At 46.7% G+C, this 22,922-nt stretch overlaps 1 protein-coding gene across 1 annotated transcript in view; it reads left to right on the plus strand.

The window, feature by feature from the left end:
• LOC131190757 (basic proline-rich protein-like) overlaps window positions 1-22,922 on the plus strand; it is a gene marked incomplete at its 5' end in the record, with an annotated part of 496,338 nt that overhangs the window by 391,593 nt on the left and 81,823 nt on the right. Inside the window, 3 exons of the mRNA XM_058168112.1 lie at window positions 6,132-6,164; window positions 6,295-6,468; window positions 6,554-6,602. Coding sequence (XP_058024095.1) covers window positions 6,132-6,164; window positions 6,295-6,468; window positions 6,554-6,602 — 256 coding nt within the window. The remainder of the gene's footprint in view (window positions 1-6,131; window positions 6,165-6,294; window positions 6,469-6,553; window positions 6,603-22,922) is intronic.

Below are 22,922 nucleotides of genomic sequence, written 5' to 3' on the forward strand. Positions count from 1 at the left end.
CTCCATGGCACAGGACCGGGTTACTTACGGGACCGCCTACTGCCACCTATAGCCTCCCATCGGCCTGTGCGCTCCCATAGGGGAAGTCCCTCAGGGTGCCGTCAGTTAAACAATGTCGACTGGTGGCCCCCAGGGGGAGGGCCTTATCTGTGGGGGCTCCAGCCCTATGGAATGAGTTGCCTCCGGGGTTGCGTCAACTCCCGACCTCCGGTCTTTTAAACATGAGCTCAAGACCTTTTCATTCCACCGTGCAGGGCTAGCCTGATGAAATTTTTAAGTGGGGTTTTATGATGATTTTATCTTAGTTTTAATTCTATTAGGCCATTTTATAATCAGTTTTTTAATATGTTTTTAATTTTTGTCTATGTTTATGTTGTTTTATTTGGCTGTAAACCGCCCTGAGTCCTTCGGGAGAAGGGCGGTATAAAAATCGAATAAATAAATAAATATGTCCACAAGTCTTAAAGGGACCAAGGTTGGAGACCCCTGTCCTAGACCCACTCCTAACATGGTTTGTTTAGGTTTGGCATCTCATGGTGTTTGAAGCCCAGCCTTTGTGGCTTGGAAAGCTTTGTCATTGGTGGTCTAATCATTTATTAATTTATTCTCCATTTATTCCCCAAAGCACCTGAATGCAGGACAATGAGATGGAAACTAATCAAGGAAGGAAGCAACCTGGAACTAAGGAGAAATTTCCCGACAGTGAGAACAGTTAACCAGTGGAACAGCTGGCCTCCAGAAGCTGTGGCTGCTCCATCCCTGGAGGTTTTCAAGAAGAGATTGGACAGTCTTCTTCTTCTTCTTGTGACATATCCTTCATCGGATGTTGGCGACCATGTTGGCGATCCTATTTTTATCAACAGCCACACAAAAAAGGCCCTTAGATTTTGAAGCCACAATGTTCTTCTTCTGCCTGGACCTCCTTTGCCTTCAATCTTTCCCTGGAGGATTAAGTGAAGTATGGCATATTTTTCCGGGTGTCACATCACATGTCCATAATATTCTGACTTTCGCTTTTTAATTATTTTGATGATTTCCCTTGGCTTTATTGGACAGTCACTTGTCTGAAAAGGTATAGGGTCTCCTGCCTGAGCAACGGGGGCTGGACTAGAAGCCCTCCAAAGTCCCAACTCTGTTATTCCGATAAATAATAATAATAATAATAATAATAATAATAATAATAATAACAACAACAACAACAACAACAACAACAACAACAACAACAACAGAGTTGGGAGGGACCTTGGAGGCCTTCTAGTCCAACCCCCTGCCCAGGCAGGAAACCCTACACCATCTCAGACAGATGGTTATCCATCATTTTCTTAAAAATTTCCAGTGTTGGAGAATTCACAACTTCTGCAGGCAAGTTGTTCCACTTATTAATTGTTCTGTCAGGAAATTTCTCCTTAGTTCTAAGTTGCTTCTTTCCTTGATCAGTTTCCACCCATTGCTTCTTGTTCTACCCTCAGGTGCTTTGGAGAATAGTTAGACTACCTCTTCTTTGGGGCAGCCCATGAGATATCAGAATACTGCTATCATGTCTCCCCTAGTCCTTCTTTTCATTAAACTAGGCATACCGAGTTCCTGCAACCATTCTTCATCTGTTTTAGCCTCCAGTCCCCTAATCATCTTTGTTGCTCTTCTCTGCACTCTTTTCAGAGTCTCAGCATTAAAGAGCGATCCAACCTAGAATTAAGGAGAAATTTCCAGCCAGCCAGAACAATTAATAGGATGGCTTGCCTTCAGAAGTTCTGGATGCTCTGATACTACCGTAGAAGTTTTTAAGAAGAGATTGGACAACCCTGTGTCTGAAATCGTATAGGGTCTCCTGCTTGAGCAGTGGGTTGGACTAGAAGCCCTTCAAGGTCCCTTCCAGCTCTGTGATTCTGTTATTTATTTCTCTATGTGGCCATCTCAGCCAATGACTCCAGGTTGCTTACACTGCTAAAACTAGAAAAACAATTTTCCAACTGAACGTAAAACAATACAATTGTTTTATTTTTAAAACAATAAAAACATCCGAAATGAATGGGTACGGCAGCCGAGATAATTAGCCAGTTAACGGGTAGAGAGTTATTCCAGGAACTGGAGTCAAGCAGCAACAGCTTAGCACAGTGTGTGATTCGAAGTGAGCCAGTGGCTGGTGAGAAAAATATTAGAGGAACGTGCATCTCTCCTTTACACACACAGACACAGACAAACACACCCACTGCTGATGGCCCCACCCTCATTTCAATCCATGGGGGAAAAATTTTTAGGAAAAAAGAGAAGAAGAGAAAAGGGCACTTACGTTCACGTAACACATGCAATTTACTCAATTTACAGTCTTCAATTTACAATCATTTATTTAGTGACCATTCAAAGTTACAACGGCACTGAAAAAAGTGACTTACGACCGTTTCCCACACTTAACGACCGTTGCAGCATCGCCCATGGTCACATGATCAAAATTCAGAAGCTTGACACCTGACTCACATTTATGACGGTCACAGAGTCCTGGGGTCACGTGATCCCCTTCCGTGACCTTCTGACAAAACAAAATCAACGGGAAAAACTGCTTTCACTTCACAACCGTGTGACTTAACCTGACAGCTGCAATGATTCGCTTAACAGCTGTGGCAAGAAAGGCCATAAAACGGGGCAAAACTTGCTTCACAACGGCCTCAGCTGTGCTTGTAAGCTGAGGTTCTACCTGTATCCTGGATAGGGAATTGTCGTGTCCCACTCCTCCTCCGACGGCCGGGTCTGGGAAGTCTGTATCCAGCATCGCCACGAAGCCTCTGCAGCTTTGCCAAATTCCTGTCAAGAGTTCTCAGGGCAGGCAGGAATCCAAGGTGTGACTTCAGCAACCAGATGAGACTTTGCTTGACTCAAGGAATGCCCAAAAAGCAGATCCTTTATATAGGCCATGAGGTGTGGCTCCATGACTCAGCACTTATCCAGGCCTGCCCCTCCCTTCCTTTTGCTGACGTCGCCTCTCCATTCTCCGGAAGCGGGGATCCGTCCACTGTGACTTTCCGTCCTCCTGATCTGCTGCCGGCAATTCTAGCACGTGGCTGGCTTCGTGCTCACACGCTGTAGGAGGGAGGTTTGTTTGCTCATTCTGTCCGGGCATGGTGCCAGGGCTGGGGGCTGGAGGCATGCCAGGCCGTTCCTCTTCATTATCAGACTCTGGCTCAGATAGCAGGAGATGAGAGGGGCCTGGCTGAGGAGAGGAGGGTGGGCGAGGCACAACAGGAATTCTCTGTGTTCCCACAATACCCCTCTGAACCAGGGTTTCTCAACCTTGAGCATCTTAAGTAGCTCCCAGTATTCCCCAGGCAGCATGAAGTCCACACCTCTTAGAATAGAGCTGGAAGGGACCTTGGAGGCCTTCTAGTCCAGCCCCCTGCTCAAGCAGGAAACCCTCTACCATTTCAGACAAGGGGCTTTCCAGGCTCTTCTTCTGGAGGCAAGTTGTTCCACCTCCTAATTGTTCTCACTGTTAGGAAGTTTCTCCTTAATTCCAGTTTGCTTCTCTCCTTTTGATGAGTTTCCATCCATTGCTTCCTGTCCTGCCTTCTGGTCCTTTGGAAAATAAATTGACACACAGGCATACACACCTCTTCTTTGTAGGAGTCCCTCAAATACTTGGAATGCTACTATTATTCACTACTATCCTTCACCCCTCCTCTGTCTTTTCACTACACTAGACGTACCCAGTTTGGAATGGTATCAGGTTTCCTTCCTGAACAGAGGGTTGGACTACAACAGGGGTCTCCAACCTTGGTCCCTTTAAGACTTGTGGACGTCAACTCCCAGAGTTCTTCAGCCAGCTTTGCCTACTCCGACGAACGAGTCAAAGAAGTCTGTATCAAACGTGGCCACGAAGCCTTTGCAGCTTGCCAAGTCCCTTCGAGGTTTATCAGGGCAGGCAGGAGTCCAAGTTGTGACTTCAGCAATAGAGTCCGATATCAGCAAACTAGATGAGACTTTGCTTGACTCAAGGTTGGAATGCCAAAAGCAGGTCCTTTATATAGGCTGTGGGGTGTGGCTCCATAGCATTTATCCAGGCCTGCCCCTCCCTTCCTTCTGCTGGCGTCACCTCTCAGATCTCTGGAAGCGAGGATCCTCCCACTTTGAATTGTCTTCTGCTGCTTGGGAAAGGGAGGGGTCAGAAGGAATAGGCCTGAGCAATTCCAATCCCTGGCTGGCTTCCTCTGATGGCTGAGCCAAAGGAACACACGCCGTATGAGTGAAGTTTATCGGGCTTGTTTGTTCACTCCTTGAATCCTCTCCGGGCATGGGGCCAGGGCCGGGGCTGGAGGCATGACAGGCCATTCATCTTCATTATCAGACTCGGAGTCTGATAACAGGCCCGGTTGGAGACGGGAGGGGCCCGGCTGAGGAGAGGAGGGAGGACGAGTCACAACACTTCCCTTCAAAGAAGAGGGAGTCCACCTATTCTCCAAAACACAGAACATGAAGTAACCGATGGAAACCGAGCACATAGGGAGCAGGGGGGTTAGACTAGAAGATCTCCCAGGGTCCCTTCCAGCTCTGTTCTTCTGTTATAATCCAACAGGGCTGAATACATAGAGGAAAGGCAAGTGAAACTGAAGCTACAGAAAGATGAAATGACTCCTTCTTTCCCTAAAGCATGGAAGAGTCATGGAGAATAGATACAGATTAACAGAGTTGGAAGGGACCGTGTAGGTCATCTAGTCCAACCCCCCACCCAAGGAGTAGACTCAACACCATTTCTGACAGATGGCAGCCCAGTCTCTGCTTCAAAGCCTCCAGTGATGAAGCTCCCACAACTTCCGAAGGCAACTTCTGTTCCATGGCTTGATTCCCCCTCCCTCCTTATACACACACACACACACACCCTGCAGTGCAGTTGTCACTCCTATTGCTAGCCCCCCCTTTTTTTGGCAGGGGAGTTAACCCCAAAGCAGGAGAAGTATAGAATCTCCTGCTCGAGCAGGGGAGGTTGGACTAGAAGATCTCCAAGGTCCCTTCCGAATCTTGTTATTCTGTTATCCTTTGCCCAGCAGCAGGAAGATCACGCAGGACATGGAAATCAAAATTGGGAAAAGGACCTTGAGCTCCGCAATTGGTAAATAAGCCGGGCCCAATAATAGGTTGCTGAAATTAACTTAATAGCCTAAGTATAGAGGGGCATTTGACAGGCGAGGCGGTTGGTCTGTCTCGGTGCTCAGAATTCACAATTTGTTCTATCAGAGACACAAAAGACCTTGTCTAGGGGTTTCCGCTTGGCGAGAGATTCAACAGCTCGAGAAATGGGGCAGAGAATGGGGACAGAAGGGGTGTGAGGGGAGGGGGTCCATCAGCCAGAGAATGGGGACAGAGGGGGAGTCTTTCTCCTGTTCGAGCCACCAGCCTTCCCGTATGTAAACTGACTGAGTCTTTGGGGTGTCAGAGGTTGTTTAATCTGAAGATGAGAGTTATAGTTGTTTGCATTTTACGTATTTATTTCATGCGGCGTAGTGAAATGCAACAGAGTGCAATAAAATTCATAGAAACAGCGTATAAAGCGTGCATCGAAATGTAAAACACAAGGCAGCGAATTGTTTTAAAAACACACAGATGAGCGATGAATAATATTGGGGATAAAAGTAAATGGTGCACGAGCAGTTACTGGAGTGATTAAACCTACAGCCAGGTGTCTCTAGCCATTGGACAGCACTGCCCACAAGGGGATGCATTTCACGCTGGGATCCAGAGACCCTTCTGGGTGGGCTTTGGGTCGCAATATGACCTCCATTGCAATGGTGCAATGTTGACTAGCTTCCTCATGGCACACCCTGGGCAACAGGGTTTTTCCACCGCTAAATAGTTTAGTGACTGTTGGTGGGCGTGTTGTTTGCTTTCTGTTTGTAATGACAAACCACTTCTATATAAACAGAGAGCAAACCCTTCTAGCTTTGATGATGTTACCTAAATGGGTAATGAAACGTCTTCAAGAAAAAAAACAAGCTCAGAGAACACCAAGGACCCCATAATTTGTTCCCCCTCCTCCTCCTCCTCCTCCTCTCCCTCCCAGTACTGATGATGTTACCTAGGTGGGTAATGAAATGTCTTCAAGAAAACAATCAAGCTCAGAGACCAGCCAGGACCCCACAATCCTTCTCCTCCTCCTCCTCCTCCTCCTCCTCCTCCTCCCAAACACCACTGCCTTCTGCACTGATGATGTTACATAGGTGGGTCATGAAATATCTTCAAGAAAACAACCAAGCTCAGAGAGCACTCCTCCTCCTCCTCCTTCTCCTTCTTCTCCTCCTCCTTCTTCTTCTCCTCCTCCTCCTCCTCCTCCTCCTTCTCCTTCTCCTTCTCCTCCTCCTTCTCCTCCTCCTTCTCCTTCTTCTCCTCCTCCTCCTCCTTCTTCTCCTTCTCCTCCTTCTCCTTCTCCTTCTCCTCCTCCTCCTCCTCCTTCTCCTTCTCCTTCTTCTTCTCCTCCTCCTCCTCCCAAACACCACTGCCTTCTGCACTGATGATGTTCCCTAGTTGGGTCATGAAACATCTTCAAGAAAACAACCAAGCTCAGAGAGCACTCCTCCTCCTCCTCCTCCTCCTCCTCCTCCTCCTCCTCCTCCTCCCCCATACTAATGATGTTCCCTAGTTGGGTCATGAAACATCTTCAAGAAAACAACCAAGCTCAGAGAGATGATGATGAACATCAATGATGTTCCCTAGTTGGGTCAGAAAACAACCAAGCTCAGAGAGCCCCCTAGGACCCCACAATCCTTCACCACCCCCTCTCCCGCCTCCAGAAGTTGGATTCTCTACTTCCAAGGAAAGCAAAGGAGTTTGGTGCAGCCCCCATCTTCCTGCGGCTTCCCCAGCCAGAAGATTGTGATGCTTCTCAACCTCGGAACTGGGGGATTCTGGAACTGGGAGCTGATTTACAAAGGACAGGTCTGCTCCCCCCTGGCCGTGAAATTTAAATCCATGGTTTCTCTCTTCACTTGGGCTCTGCGGGTTGTGCCCCTTCATCAAAACAGGGAGTGAGGAAGAATGGCCCGATTAGACATGCAACCCCTTCCTTCAGGCCTCAGGGGAAACTGAGTCAGCCAAGAAGAGGGATCCAGCTTCTTTCCCCAAGAATGAAAGAAAGCCTGCAGATACATCAAAATTTCAGGATATGCACAAAATGCAGTTATCCTTCATTACTCATTGAAAAGTCCAGGGAGTTAGTCAAGAATAGACATTTCTCTCCCTCTCTCTCTTTCTCTCTCTCTCCCTCCTTCCCTCCCCTCCCTCCCTCCCCCTATCTCTCCCTTTCTCTCTCTCTCCCTCTCTCTCTCTCCCTCTCTCTCTCCCCCCCTCCTTCACCCTTTCTCTCCCTCTTTCTCTCTCTCTCTCCCTCCGTCCATCCCACTCTCTCCTCCTCCTCTCCTTCCTCTTTCCTTCTCTCTCTCCCCTCCTCCTCTCTCTCTCTCCCTCTCCTCCTCTCTCCCTCCCCCTCTCTCTCCCTTTCTCTCTCCCTCTTTCTCTCTCCCTCCCTCCCTCTCTCCTCCCTCCTTTCTCTCTCCTCCTCCTCCCTCCCTCTCTCCTTTCTCTCTCTCCATCCCTCTCTCCATCCCTCTCTCTCCTCCCTCCTTCCTCTCTCTCCTCCTCCTCCCTCTCTCTCTCTCTCCTTCCTCCTCCTCTCTCCCTCTTTCTCTCCTCCTCCTCCTCCTCTCTCTCTCCTCTTTCTCTCTCTCTCTCTTTCCCCTCTCTCCCTCTCTTTCTCTTTCTCCAGCAGATCTGCTTCCCATTCCTGGGGAAAATCCTCCGTGGAGACCATCTTCTGCCCTGGGCTTACGCTTTTTGTATCTTCCCAAATCTTCTCTTTCCCCTGCCTTCCGCTGCTTCCTCCAAGGCTGAGCCACGTGCAGCTGCTCGCTCGGCCAGGGGGTTTATGGCTGGCTTTGATAAGAACAAATTTGTTACATTAATGGGCCCGTTGTGATTTATGGCTTCAACATTCCCGTATGCACATGTGGGAAATTGTTCTCAGCTGGACAACATTAGGGCTTGTTGTATTTTTTTTATGTGGACAGAGATAGTTACTGGCTGAAGGAACTTGAGAAGAAGAGGCCTTCTGAAGAATTTTCCATTGGAGGCTAAAAGGTCTCGGTGGCTTAGGCAGCCTGGTTCAAGTGAAAAGCAAGGCCTAGAGGTTACCCCATATGGACCTTCGTGTTCTTAGCTTGAGGTATCTTATCATCCCTTATTTGCACGCAAACCATTTTTAGACCAGGCTCCAAACAATGGTTCAAAGTTGGAAGGGACCTTGGATGTCTTCTAGTCCAAACCCCTATGGCAGGGGTCTCCAACCTTGGTCCTTTTAAGACTTGTGGACTTCAACTCCCAGAGTCCCTCAGCCAGCAAAGCTGGCTGAGGAACCTGGGAGTTGAAGTCCACAAGCGCCCATGGCATAGGGGGGTTGACGGGACCGCCTACTGCGACCAGATACCTCTCACCGACCGTGGCGCTCACAGAGAGGGACCCCTCAGGGTGCCGTCAGCTAGGCAGTGTCGTCTGGCGACGCCCAGGGGAAGGGCCTTCTCTGTGGGGGCTCCCGCCCTCTGGAACGAACTCCCCCCAGGACTCCGTCAACTTCCGGACCTTCGAACCTTCCGTCGCGAGCTCAAGACTCATTTATTCATCTGTGCAGGACTGGCTTAGTTTTTTAGATTTTAAATTTAGAGGGGTTTTTAAATTGATTTTAATATCTATATTTTTTACTTTTAATTAATTGGGCAGTAGAATAAGTTTTTTAATGATTGTTTTAATTTGTATATTGATGTTTTTATATGCCTGTGAACCGCCCTGAGTCCTTTGGGAGATAGGGCGGTATATAAATTCAAACAATAAATAAATAAATAAATAAGTCTTAAAGGACCAAGGTTGGCGACCCCTGTTCTAGTCCAACCCACTACTCAAGCAGGAGATCCCATGCCAGTGATGGCTAATCTTTTTGCCGTTGCGTGCCAAAATCAGGGTGAGCATAGGAGGGGTCACGTGTGCACATGCCCACTACCATAATTCAATGTGCCCCACCCTCCCTGCAGATGTGTGTGACACCTCCCTCCCTCCCACTCTCTCTCTCTTTCTCCAGCAGATCTGCTTCCCATTCCTGGGAAAATCCTCCGTGGAGACCATCTTCTGCCCTGGGCTTACGCTTTTGTATCTTCCCAAATCTTCTCTTTCCCCTCCCTCCCCAGATTCCAGAGCCTTTCTTGGAGCCTTGGGAGGGAAAAAACAGCCTTCCTTACCACCACCCTGGAGGCCCTCCGGAGGCCAGAAACAGCTCATTTCCCGACTTCCAGTAGGCCCAGAAGGCCTGAAAATCAGCTGGCCGGTGTACGCATGCACACTGGAGCTGAGCTAGGGCAATGCTTGCGTGCCCACAGATATGACTCCGTGTGCCACCTGTGGCACACGTGCCCTAGGTTTGCCATCATGGGTACAGGAAACCCTATCCCATTTCAGACAAATGGTTATCCAATATCTTCTTTAAAATTTCCAGTGTTGGAACATTTACAACTTCTGCAAGCAAGTTGTTCCACTTATTAATTGTTCAAACTGTCAGGAAATTTCTCCTTAGTTCTAAGTTGCTTCCCTCCTTGATTAGTTTCCACCCATTGCTTCTTGTCCTGCCCTCAGGTGCTTTGGAGAATAGTTTGACTCCCTCTTCTTTGTGGCAGCCCCTGAGATATTGGAAGACTGCTATCATGTCATCCCCTGGTCCTTCTTTTCACTAGATGAGACACCAGTCCTGCAATTACACAAGAGAGGAATGTGTTGATTCCCGGGTGCTAATTAACAGCCACCACGTGGTCATTGAAAACTGCAAGAACAGAGAACAAGGTAACCAAGAGGTGAGGAAATATCTCATTGATACATTATTCACACCCCTAACCCTACCTTGACTGGATGATGGAAACAGCAGATTCCATGGAAGGAATCAAAATAGGCAAGATGGAAGACAAACTATTGTGATGCATGTTCTGCACACCCACACACCCATTTACATGGAAGGAAATCCACACACACACCCTGTGCAAGGAAACCACCAAGCTCAGAGAGCACCAAGGACCCACAATTCAACCTTGAGCTACAGATAACCCCTCAGATATGTTCATGAATGAAACATATAGAGAACTCAGAATAACAGAGTTGGAAGGGACCTTAGAGGTCTTCTAGTCCAACCCCCTGTCCAAGCAGGAGACCCGATGCCATTTCAGGCAAACGGCTGTTCAGTCTCTTCTTAAAAACCTCCAGTGATGGAGCACCCAGAATTTCTGGTAGCAAGCTGTTCCACTGGTTGATTGTCCTCACAGTTAGGAAGTTTCTCCTTAGTTCCAGGTTGCTTCTCTCCTTGATTAGTTTCCATCTGTTGCTTCTTGTCCTGCCTTCTGGTGCTTTGGAGAATAGCTTGACTCCTTCTTCTTTGTGGCAGCCCCCCAAATATTGGAAGACTGCTATCATGTCTCCCCTCCAGATCGACTTTGAGAGAAGGACCAGGGGCTCTGTCCTGGGCCTTGTGCTCTTCAGTATTTTTATCAAGAATTTGGCATGAGGAAGTTGACAGGTTGGTCACCATCTTTCCAAAGGAGAGCCGAGAAGATTATAGGAAGCTCACTTCCCGTTATTTATGATGCAAAGCCTTGTTAGAGACCCCACACACCCAATTTACAGTCTATTCCTGTTGCTTCCCTCTGGGAGGAGGTTTTGAAGTTCGAAGTATTCCCAAGCAGGACTTCCAGATTCTGTGACAGCTTTGTTCCCTACATCATCGCAAATATTTGTTTTTCTCGCCACGTATACATTTACATCGCCAAAAAGGCTTTAAGAGTTGTAAACTTAATCTTGCATAGCTTCTTCTCCAGAAAGATTACACTACTAACCAGAGCATACAAAACATTTGCTAGACCAATTCTCGAATACAGCTCGCCTGTCTGGAACCCACACCTCATTTCGGACATTAATACAATTGAGCATGTCCAGAAATATTTTACAAGAAGAGTTCTCCACTCCTCTGATCAGAACAAAATACCTTATGCCGCCAGACTTGAAATCCTGGGCTTAGAAAATTTAGAACTCCGCCGCCTTCGACATGACCTGAGTTTAACTCATAGAATCATCTGTTACAATGTCCATCCTGTTGAAGACTACTTCCGCTTCAATCGCAACAATACACGAACACACAATAGATTTAAGCTTAATGTGAACCACTCCAATCTTGATTGCAGAAAATATGACTTCAGAAACAGAGTTGTTAATGCCTGGAATGCACTACCAGCCTCTGTGGTCTTTTCCCAAAATCCCCAAAACTTTAACCAAAAACTCTCTACTATTGACCTCACCCCATTCCTAAGAGGTCTGTAAGGGGCATGCATAAGAGCACAAGCGTGCCTACCGTTCCTGTCCTAATGTTCCCTTTGGTTGTATCCAATTCGTATGGTTATTTCATGCTTATACTTATACATATTGTTGTGTTTGACAAATAAATAAAAAAATATACATCCAGACTAGACTGTTGTTTCTCTGTGCCATAGAATATATGTGGATATATGCATCATTTTGTATTTATTTACTTATTTATCTTGTCATTTTTATGTAGTGTAAATTGGAGGTGGCGACCCTTGGAGAGATGCATGGGTCGAAATTTCATTTTAATGTATGCCGATTAGTCTACATTCAAAGTGACAATAAAGTTATTCTAAGTCTTCTTCTAAACCAGACAACTCTGCTAAGGATGCCTTACACTTGAGGTAGAAGAGAGAAGATTCAAAAACTTCTAGAGAAGTTTAGGCAGTGGGCCGAAATGAAGAAGAGGAAGGCCGACAGGGAGGAAGACACAGCCCTGCCTTTGGGTGGGAAAGCAGAAGGCTCAAGGCTAAGATGGAGAGACCTCGCTTGGCAGTTGAACGTGGGATGGGGCTCTGAAGGTCCTCGGTGACCACAAACTGAACGCCGGCCAGCAGCGTGATGGAGCTGCTAGAAGGTAATGGCTCTCCTGGGGGACATTAGCCCAACGCCGAGTGTCCAAATCGCAGGAAGCAACTGTTCCTGCCTTAGTCAAGCCCCGCTTGGCGTCCCTCCAGTCCGAGAAGGACGTTGACAAAATGGAATAAGTTCAGAGAAAGGGTAACAAGATGGAGAGAAGGTCCTTTGAGGCACGGTAGATTACGTGGGCCTGTTTAGCCTTCGGAAGTGAAGACTTGGGGGAGATGTCAAATACTTGTCAAAGACGAGGGGAGTAAGCTTTATCTGGGGCCCCCGGAGGCCAGGACCAGAAACTGCTGGAAATAAGTTCTAGTTGCAGATCAGGAAGAATTTCCTGATCTGGTTGTATCATGTCGTGAAGTGGTGGGTTCCTCTTCTGCCCAAATCATAAGAGTCATAGAATAATAGGTAAATGTTGTACCTTGATGAACGTATCTTTTATGTACACTGAGAGCGTATGCACCAAAGACAAATTCCTTGTGTGTCCAATCACACTTGGCCAATAAAGAATTCTATTCTATTCTATTCTATTCTATTCTATTCTATTCTATTCTATTCTATTTCTTTTATGTACACTGAGAGCGTATGGACCAAAGACAAATTCCTTGTGTGTCCAATCGCACTTGGCCAATAAAGAATTCTATTCTATTCTATTCTATTCTATTCTATTCTATTCTATTCTATGTCTGGAAGGGACCTTGGAGGTCTTCTAGTCCAACCCTCTGCTCAAGGCAGGAATACCATCCTTGACAAATGGTTGTCCAATCTTTTCTTGAAAAAATCCAGAGATGGAGCAACCATAGTCTCTGGAAGGCAGCCGTCCGATTGATTAATTGCTATCACTGTCAGGAAATTCCTCCTTACTTCTAGGTTAATGGAATAACAGAGTTGGAAGGGAACTTGGAGGTCATGTAGTCCAACCTCCAGTCTATACCATTTCAGACAAATGGTTGTCCAGCCTCTTCTTAAAAACCTCCATGGTTGGAGTGCCCAAAACTTGTCGAAGTAAGTTGTTCCACTGGTTAATTGTTTTCACTGCTTGTTGAAATAATTGTTTTAATTATTGTGTAAAATAATTGTTTTAATTATTGTGTATGCTTGTATTTTATCTGCCTGTTCACCACCCTGAGTCCTTCGGGAGAAGGGCGGTATATAAATTAAAATATTATTATTATTATTATTATTATTATTATTATTATTATTATTATTGTTGTTGTTGTTGTTGTTGTTGTTGTTGTTGTTGTTGTTATTATTATTATTATTATTATTATTATTATTATTATTATTATTATTACTGCTTGGAAATTGCTCCTTTGTTCTGAGTTGCTTCTTTCCTTGATCAGTTTCCACCCATTGCTTCTTGTTCTACCCTCAGGTGCTTTGGAGAATAGTTTGACTCCCTCATCTTTGGGGCAGCCCCTGAGATATTGGAACACTGCTATCATGTCTCCCCTAGTCCTTCTTTTCATTAAACTAGACATACCCAATTCCAGCAACTGTTCTTTATACGTTTAGCCTCCAGTCCACTAATCCTCTTTGTTGCTCTTCTCTGCACCCTTTCTAGAGTCTCAACATCTTTTTTACATCATGGCAACCAAAACTGGATGCAATATTCCAAGTGTGGCCTTACCAAGGCATTATAATGTGGTATTAACACTTCACGTGATCTTGGCAATTTCTCCTTAGTTCTAGGTTGCTTTTCTCCTTGATTAGTTGACATCCGTTGCTTCTTGTCCTGCCTTCTGGTGCTTTGGAGGAGAGGTTGACCCCCTTCTTCTGTGTTGGATCTCTCCATAGTTCTTTCTACCTAGAAGTAGATCTAACTTCTAGGTAGGTCCTCTTCTTCTCAAAAGATGTCTGTCCAAAATGCTGCATTGGGCAGAGGTTGGACTAGATAACATCTGAGGTGCCTTCAAACCTTCTACCATTTGAGGATTCCATAGCATTTCCAGTTTGAGCTGTCTGCACATCAGGGTGAGGGGCTGCCTGCTCAAAGGGCCCTTACTCCCGAGGATAAATTAGCAACGTCACATTTATTTTTATTTTTTATTTTTTTTATAAAAAAGTTTTATTTTTACAATCTTATCAAATAATTCATCCAATGTACAGTTATATACAATTAGTCGGGCCTGCCCAGTCACCACCCCCCTTTTTAACCTTCTTCCCTCTTCTACCTTCTTTTACTTTCCAAACCTTCCTCTCCTTCTCTTATCTACCTCCTCTCCTCCCTCCACCCTACACTCTTCTCCCTCTTCTACCCCTCTTCCTTCCTCTTCTCCTCTTTCCTACCTCCTACTCTCTCTTTTTTCCCTCCCCACCGTTCTAAAATGGCAACTGGTCAGACCCGACCCTACATTAACTATATTTATACATCTTCAATAATCCCTGTACATTAACCATCACTCCATCACTAACCTCAACCCCCAATTCCTTCCCTTTACCCCCACCCCCACCCCGACTTCCCAGAACAAAATGCAGGGTATCAAAACTAACAATCATAATCTAAAATAATTCCTAAATTATAATCTCTAGTCTCTCCACGCTTATTCACACTCTCAATTCCCTCTCCTTCAAAATATATCTAATACAAATTATTTCCTAAATTTACTCATATGCTATTTGATATTTTTTTATCTGATACTTATTTTGAATATAATCAATCCACATTTTCCATTCTAAAATATATTTTTCTTGTGTATAGTCTTTCAAGTAAGCAGAAATTTTTGCCATTTCTGCCAGATTTGATACTTTAAGAGTCCATTCTTCAATTGTAGGTAATTCTTCTTTCTTCCAATATTGAGCAATCAAAAGTCTTGCGGCTGTTATTAAGTTCAGAATCAATTTAGTCTCTATAGCTGTCCAATTGATTAATTGCTATCACTGTCAGGAAATTCCTCCTTACTTCTAGGTTAACGGAATAACAGAGTTGGAAGGGAACTTGGAGGTCATGTAGTCCAACCTCCAGTCTATACCATTTCAGACAAATGGTTGTCCAGCCTCTTCTTAAAAACCTCCATGGTTGGAGTGCCCAAAACTTGTCGAGGTAAGTTGTTCCATTGGTTAGTTGTTTTCATTGCTTGGAAATTGCTCCTTTGTTCTAAGTTGCTTCTTTCCTTGATCAGTTTCCACCCATTGCTTCTTGTTCTGCCCTCAGGTGCTTTGGAGAACAGCCCGACTCCCTCTTCTTTGTGGCAGCCCCTGAGATATTGGAATACTGCTATCATGTCTCCCCTAGTCCTTCTTTTCATTAAACTAAACATACCCAATTCCAGCAACTGTTCTTTATACGTTTAGCCTCCAGTCCACTAATCCTCTTTGTTGCTCTTCCCTGCACCCTTTCTAGAGTCTCAACATCTTTTTTACATCGTGGCGACCAAAACTGGATGCAGGATTCCAAGTGTGGCCTTACCAAGGGATTATAATATGGTATTAACACTTCTCATGATCTTGGCAATTTCTCCTTAGTTCTAGGTTGCTTTTCTCCTTGATTAGTTGACATCCGTTGCTTCTTGTCCTGCCTTCTGGTGCTTTGGAGGAGAGGTTGACCCACTTCTTCTGTGTTGGATCTCTCCATAGTTCTTTCTACCTAGAAGTAGATCTAACTTCTAGGTAGGTCCTCTTCTTCTCAAAAGATGTCTGTCCAAAATGCTGCATTGGGCAGAGGTTGGACTAGATGACATCTGAGGTGCCTTCAAACCTTCTACCATTTGAGGATTCCATAGCATTTCCAGTCTGAGCTGTCTGCACATCAGGGTGAGGGGCTGCCTGCTCAAAGGGCCCTTACTCCCGAGGATAAATTAGCAACGTCGCATTTATTTAATAACTGACTAAACCATTTTTTTTTCTGATCTAATTAGGAGATCTTGATTTGCACATGATTTTAACTACACGGGACTGAAATGTGTAAATTAACTGGGTTTAATTAGCAAATATGTATAGGTGCCTAAAAAAATACGCCTTTCATGATGAGATGTTTTCCAGGCATCAAATGCCATGGATTGGGAGAATCAAAATGAACCGAATTTGACAGATAAATCAAAATAGTACGTAGGAATGAATGCAGCCCTTGGAAAATCAGATTAACAGATTAACAGAATTGGAAGGGACCTCGTAGGGTCATCTAGTCCAACCCCCAGCCTAAGCGGGAGACCCTTCACCATTTCTGACAGACGGCAGTCCAGTCTCTTCTTGAAAGCCTCCAGGGATGAAGCTCCCACAACTTCTGAAGACAACTTCTGTTCCACTGGTTGATTGTTCTCACTGCCAGAAAATGTCTCCTTATTTCCAGGTTGAATCTCTCCTTGTTCAGTTTCCATCCATTATTCCTTGTCTGGCCTTCAGGTGCTTTGGAGAATAGGTGGACCCCCTTCCTCCTCTCTGTTGGCAGCCCCTCAAATACTGGAAGATGCTATCCTGCCTCCCCTGGTCCTTCTCTTCACTAGACCAGCCAGGCCCAGTTCCTGCAACCGTTCATCGTAGGTTTTAGCCTCCAGTCCCTTAATCATCCTGGTTGCTCTTCTCTGCACTCTTTCTAGTGTCTCCACATCTTTTTTTTATAGTGTGGTGACAAAAAATGGATGCAGTACTCTAGGTGTGGTCTTACTAGGGCTTTATAGAGTGGTATTAGTACCTCACTTAATCTTGATTGCATTCCTCTGTTAATGCAATTTAGGATTGCATTGGCTTTTTTGGCTGCCGCCACACACAGCTGGCTAATATTTAGCTGGTTGTCCACTAAGACTCCCAAGATCCCTCTCCCAGTCACTGCTATTAAGCCTGGTTTCCCCCAGTCTGTATGTGCACTTTTGGTTTTTCTTGCCTAAGTGTAAGTCTTTACATTTCTCCACGTTGAATTTCATTTTGTTAGATAGGGTTCGATAGTCAAGATTGGTGCCTGGTTAAAAATAGCCTGACCTGTAGCAAAAAAATGGCTTCAGAGTTGCAACGGATGAGTTCCATTTATCAGCCTATTGAGTTTGGATATTTCTAGGAAAAGTTTAGTTCTAGGTGAGCGCCCCTCCTCTTTACACCCCACCAACACCCCCACTCAGAAAAGCCTCCTAACCCTCTTAAATTCATTCCTGCCTAAGAAGCCCTTGAGAAGTGTAATGTATCTTTAAATGTTTTGGCGGGAAACAAGCACGTTGCTGATTGGTTAAAGCCGCCGGGTGAACTGTATATAAGGAGAGGTTTTTCCCCAGCCTGGTTGCTGGGTTCACCATATATTAAAGAGCTGTTGTCACTACCCTGGTCTCCAGCCTCGTTACTTCCCGAACTTAACACTGGCGACGAGGATGGGATCTCGAGGCTAAAGAGCACCAGGAGCAGGCTGAGCATGCGAAAGAACCGAACCCAGCAAACTCAGGGCAGAAGCGGAGATGGCCAGCTACACTCCGCCCGCGTTTGACCCAGCCAGGAGAAATGGGGAACATACATGACCCGTTTGAAAGCTTCCTAGAGGCAAACGAACTGCAAGGAGTTCAGACAACCGCAAAGGGCATATTTCCTGAGCCACTGCGGTCCGAGGTCATCGACATCGCGGAAGCCCTGGCAGAGCCAACGCCGGTACAATCGGTATCGTGGCAAACTCTGCAAAATCTATTGAAGAACCATTTCGCGCCAACACCGTCCAAATACGTCGGCGTTTTGAATTTGGAGGCGCAGACAGCAAGAGGCGAATCCATCAGCGATTACATGGCCGCCCTGCGAAAAGCCTCCAAGGACTGTGGGTACGAGACTTGGATGAGGAGCTGTTAGAGCAACTCATCCGTGGGGTCAGAGACATTCGTTTGCGGGCGGCTGCTATCAAAAAGCAATCTAACGCTGGCAAGCGCTCTGGGCGAAGCCAGAGCTCATGAGATGTCCACCCAAGCGGCGGAAACCCTACAAAACCACTCACGCCAGCGGCCAGCCGAAATCAACCCCGGTCCACAATGAAGAAATCCAGACCGAATCAGGCGGCGAGGATGAGGAAGGAGTTTGCCTCACCGAGAGAAGGGGCAAAGAAGACCGGGATGAATCACGGAAGTTGCGGAGGGCAACACCAGCGTCAACGATGCAAGTTCAAGGACGCTACATGTCGGCGGTGCGAGAAGAAGGGGCACCTGGCTCAAGTCTGTCGAGCACCCCAACCTTCCCGCCGAAAATTCAAACCAACCAATCAGAGCGCAGGATCGGCAAGGCGACCCGCGATTGGTCAAAACAAAAAGGGCGCGAACTCAAATCGAACGACCGTGATCATAGGCCGTGCAGCAACCCGCGTCGAGAAGAAAATCTTCACTAAACCGAAAATCGAAGGAGTGCCGTGCCGACTAGAAGTGGACACCGGGTCAGCGATCACAATCATGTCCTGGGACACTTTTGCGAAAGCTTTGCCGAGAATCGCCAAACGCAAACTGCAAACACAGCGGCTACGAGTTCACGACTACCAAGGGAATCGCATCCCTGTTCGAGGGACCACCTCCGTCCGCGTCGAGTACGGACCACACAAGAAGACCCTGCCCATCACGATAGTCGAAGGGACCCTGCCAAGTTTGTTGGGACTAGACTGGTTCCGTGCATTGGGCATGGGAGTGACTGGCATCTACAGAAGTGACTTTAACCTAAAGACACACTCATGAGCGAGTTCGAAGATGTCTTCAAGGACTGCCTGGGCAAGTACAAGGGACCCCTATTTCCTTCAATTTAGACCCCAGGTAGCCCCATTCGGTTAAAGGCAAGGAGAGTCCTTTGCCCTTAAACCCAAGATTGACAAGGAGATAGACAAGCTCATCAGTCAGGGATTCTGGTGCCAGTCGATCACGCAAAGTGGGAGACGCCAATCGTCACCCCAGTGAAACCAGATGGGTCAGTTAGAATCTGCGCTGACTACAAGGCGGCGTTAAACAAAGCCTTGCAAAAGCGCTTACCGGTCCCGTGGTGCAACACTTGCTGCACTCGCTGGGGCAAGGCACGTTTTGCCAAGTTAGATTTGGCCCAAGCCTATCAACAACTGCCCGTGGGCGCCAACACAGCGAAGCCCAGACAATTGTGACTCACAGAGGTGCTTTCAAGTGTACCCGGTTACAGTTTGGGGTGAGTGTGGCTCCTGGTCTATTCAAAATTTAATGGGCGACTTCTGCAAGGGCTCCGGGGTAGTCCCTATTTCGATGATGTATTGGTATCAGCGAAAATTTAGAAGAATTGGGGAACGTTTGAGAAAAGTTCTGGGCATTTTCGGTCAGCGGTCTAAAGGTTAAAGTGAACAAATGCCAAATAGGGGTAGAATCTGTAGAGTTCTTGGGCTACAGAATAGACAAGGAAGGAATCCACCCACTGAAAGCAAGGTCAAGGCAATAAGAAAGGCTCCAGCGCCAAAAACAAACAGAGCTACAGGCATTCCTGGGTCTAGTGAATTTTTACGGTCTTTTTGAAAAATAAGGCAACCGTTGCCGAGCCGCTACATAAGTTACTGGGAAAGAATACTGCTTGGTCTTGGGGAAAGGCGGAAGCTAGGGCTTTGAGCAGTAAAACATCTACTATCAGCGATAGTTTACTCATACAGTATCATAGCACAATGCCATTGGTATTAGTTTGCGATGCTTCCCCTTACGGGGTGGGGGCTGTGCTCAGCCACAGGCTTCCAAATGGCACAGAAGCCCCAATAGCCTTCTATTCCAGAACGATGTCCTCGACAGAGAGGAACTACAGTCAGTTGGATAAGGAAGCTCTAGCTATAGTGTCAGGGGTAAAAAAGTTTCACGAATACGTTTTTGGTAGAGACTTTGAAATTGTTACAGACCATAGACCACTGTTAGGGTTACTGGCGGGGGACCGCCCAACGCCCGTGGCACTTTCGCCCCGATTGACCCGATGGACTATCTTTTTAGCCGCCTACTCCTACAAACTGTGGCATCGACCGGGAAAAGAGTTGGGGCATGCGGACGCATTAAGCAGATGCCCACTACCAGGGGCGATTGAGGACCCCACTCCGGGGACGCCCATACTGTTGATTGACTCCCTGGACTCTGGCCCAGTCACATCTAAGGAGGTGGCTCGGGCGTCATACCGAGACATTATTTTGAGAACTGTACTTGGTTGGGTACAAAGAGGGTGGCCCGCTGCGCCGGGCGAGCGTTTTAAAGAGTTTGTAAAAAAACGTGGGGAACTGTCGGCTCAAGGGGGGTGCCTGCTATGGGGGGATCGAGTGGTGATCCCAGAGAAATTGAGGAAAAGGGTGTTGGATCTCCTTCACGAGGGGCACCCAGGGATCGTAAGGATGAAGGGTTTAGCGAGAAGCTATGTATGGTGGCCCTTAATGGACTCAGAAATTGCTGAAAGAGTAGGGAAGTGTCAGGCCTGCCAGGAGTCCAGACCGCTACCCCCAACGGCCCCGGTTCGGGAATGGGAGAGACCCCAGGGGCCCTGGTCTAGAATACACATTGATTTTGCCGGCCCCTTCCACGGCCAAACCTTCCTGGTAGTAGTCGATGCCTACTCCAAATGGCTGGAAATCATTCTCATGAGATCCATGACAGCCGAGGCCGTGATCTCAGTCCTACGGCACCTATTTGTAACCCATGGTTTGCCCGACACGCTAGTTTCCGATAACGGCCCGCAATTCACGGCAACCCAATTTGAGGAGTACTTGGCAGAAGAGGGCATCCGACATGCCCTCTCGGCGCCTTTCCACCCTGCGACGAATGGCCTTGCAGAGCGTTCCGTCCGGAGCGCAAAAGAGGCATTGTCCAGACTTAAGCCAGGCGACTGGCAAACAAAAATCGATGTTTTCCTGGCGTCAACACAGAACCCCTGGGTCACAACCGGCAGAAGCCCAGCCGAATTATTAATGGGCCGAAAGCTCAGGTGCCCCCTAGACCGTTTAAATCCAAACTATATGCCGGAGGGTTACAAGGGGGAAATCGGAAAAACAAGAGAAATGGACATAGGAGACCGAGTGTGGGCACACAACTATGGTGAAGGCCCAACCTGGATAGCAGGACAAATCCTAAACAGAACAGGTCCAAAATCATACTTGGTGGAGTTAAAGGACGGCCGAGTATGGAGGCGCCACATAGACCAAATACGAAAACGCATAGCCGAACAATCTGAATTAGTCGAAACGGGCCCTGACTATACAATGTTTGATTCCACAGCTGACTCAAACCTGGAAAAATCGCAGGACTTATCTGAGTTCCCGGAGGTCCAGCGACGCCCACAGGTTCCAGTAGAAAACAGCAGGGACGACTCTGCTAATAATCCAGGGCCGGATGGCCTAGAGAAGGAGCTGAGAGGAGCAAACAGCCCCTCCAGTCAGCTCGACCCACTCCCAGGGAATGTACTGCGCAGGTCCGAAAGAGTCAGGAGACGCCCAGTATATTTGCGTGATTACGTTGAAAAATAATATGTAAATATCTTGTAAATATGGGTAAAGTGTTTTCTGGGAGGGAAGGAGTGTAATGTATCTTTAAATGTTTTGGCGGGAAACAAGCACGTTGCTGATTGGTTAAAGCCGCCGGGTGAACTGTATATAAGGAGAGGTTTTTCCCCAGCCTGGTTGCTGGGTTCACCATATATTAAAGAGCTGTTGTCACTACCCTGGTCTCCAGCCTCGTTACTTCCCGAACTTAACAAGAAGGCTCTGGCTATCCGCATACTCCTAAGGACTTCTCTCCTAGATAAATACTTGGCTTAATTTGTGGCTAATGGGGTGCACCACCTCCAAGTTCATTGAGCAAAGTCAATAGTGAAGTTAAGGTTCTTTGCTGATTAAGCATGCTGCTGATCTGTGATCTTGTGCCGTTAACTCCGTTACCTTCAACTGCCAGCATATTTCATCCGTCGGGCAAACTCCCAGGAGTGAGCTCGGCCAGAAGGTTGAGTAAAGCAAAAAGCAGCAGAATCTAGTCCAGAGTGGCTCTCTTTGCTTGGAAAAAGGCAGATCAGGGAATGAGGCATCAGCCTGTCCTGTGAAGCAACACAAGACCCACAAACAAGCCGATTGTTACAATATTGGGGGGGGGGTCCTTGGTGCTCTCTGAGCTTGGTGGTTTTCTTGCAGATGTTTCATGATCCAACTAGGTAACATTATCAGTGTCAGTGTTCCAGAAAAAAAAACCCTCTAAGTAAAAACTCCGAAGCACGCATCTTTTAAAGTTCCATTTACTAGGATAGGTAAAGTGGCACATCTGGGAAAACCCGAATCTGAAAGGTCGGGGTTTTCCCTGAGTAAATCAACACCCCCCCCAAACCATCCACTCACTCCTCAGTCGATCACATGCTCCAATCGCCAACCGTCCCATCTCGAGACAGCACTCCACCCACTCCTTCTCCAGATGCAGGATCGGCCTGACCTTGACTGACAGGAAGAATGCTATTGTGTCTAAAGACAACCCCTCTACTAAATCCCTCCCTCCTACTTTCCCACACAGGAGAAAGTAGCAGCACGGAATTTTTTTCCAGCCTAATATGGCTTCCAAAGCTGACAATCAGTGCTAGAAAAGAGTGGAGTTGGAGGAAGAAGAGGAGGAGGAGGAGGACTATGAAGTCCTTGGTGCTCTCTGAGCTTGATGGTTTTCTTGCAGACATTTCATGACCCAACTAGGTAACATCCTTGCCGTCCGTCAAGCAGTGTCAGCTGGCGGCCCCCAGGGGAAGGTCCTTCTCTGTGGGAGCACCTATCCTCTGGAACAACTTCGGTTTCGTAATTGCCTGACCTTGGACCTTTTATTGGAACTGAAAACTTACTTATTTATACAAGCGGGACTGGCCTGATTTTTAAATTCTAAATTTTAAATTTTAAAATTTTACTGGGTATTTATATGGTCAATTGACGGTTTTAATTTGACCTTTTATTGAATAAGCTTTTAATTGTTATTTTAATATGTATATTAACTGGACGCTGATTGGATAGATTCGGTGGGATGGCAAGGACGGGTCTTGAG

This window comes from Ahaetulla prasina, chromosome 2 (assembly GCF_028640845.1).
Source record: "Ahaetulla prasina isolate Xishuangbanna chromosome 2, ASM2864084v1, whole genome shotgun sequence".
NCBI classification, from domain to species: Eukaryota; Metazoa; Chordata; class Lepidosauria; order Squamata; family Colubridae; genus Ahaetulla; species Ahaetulla prasina.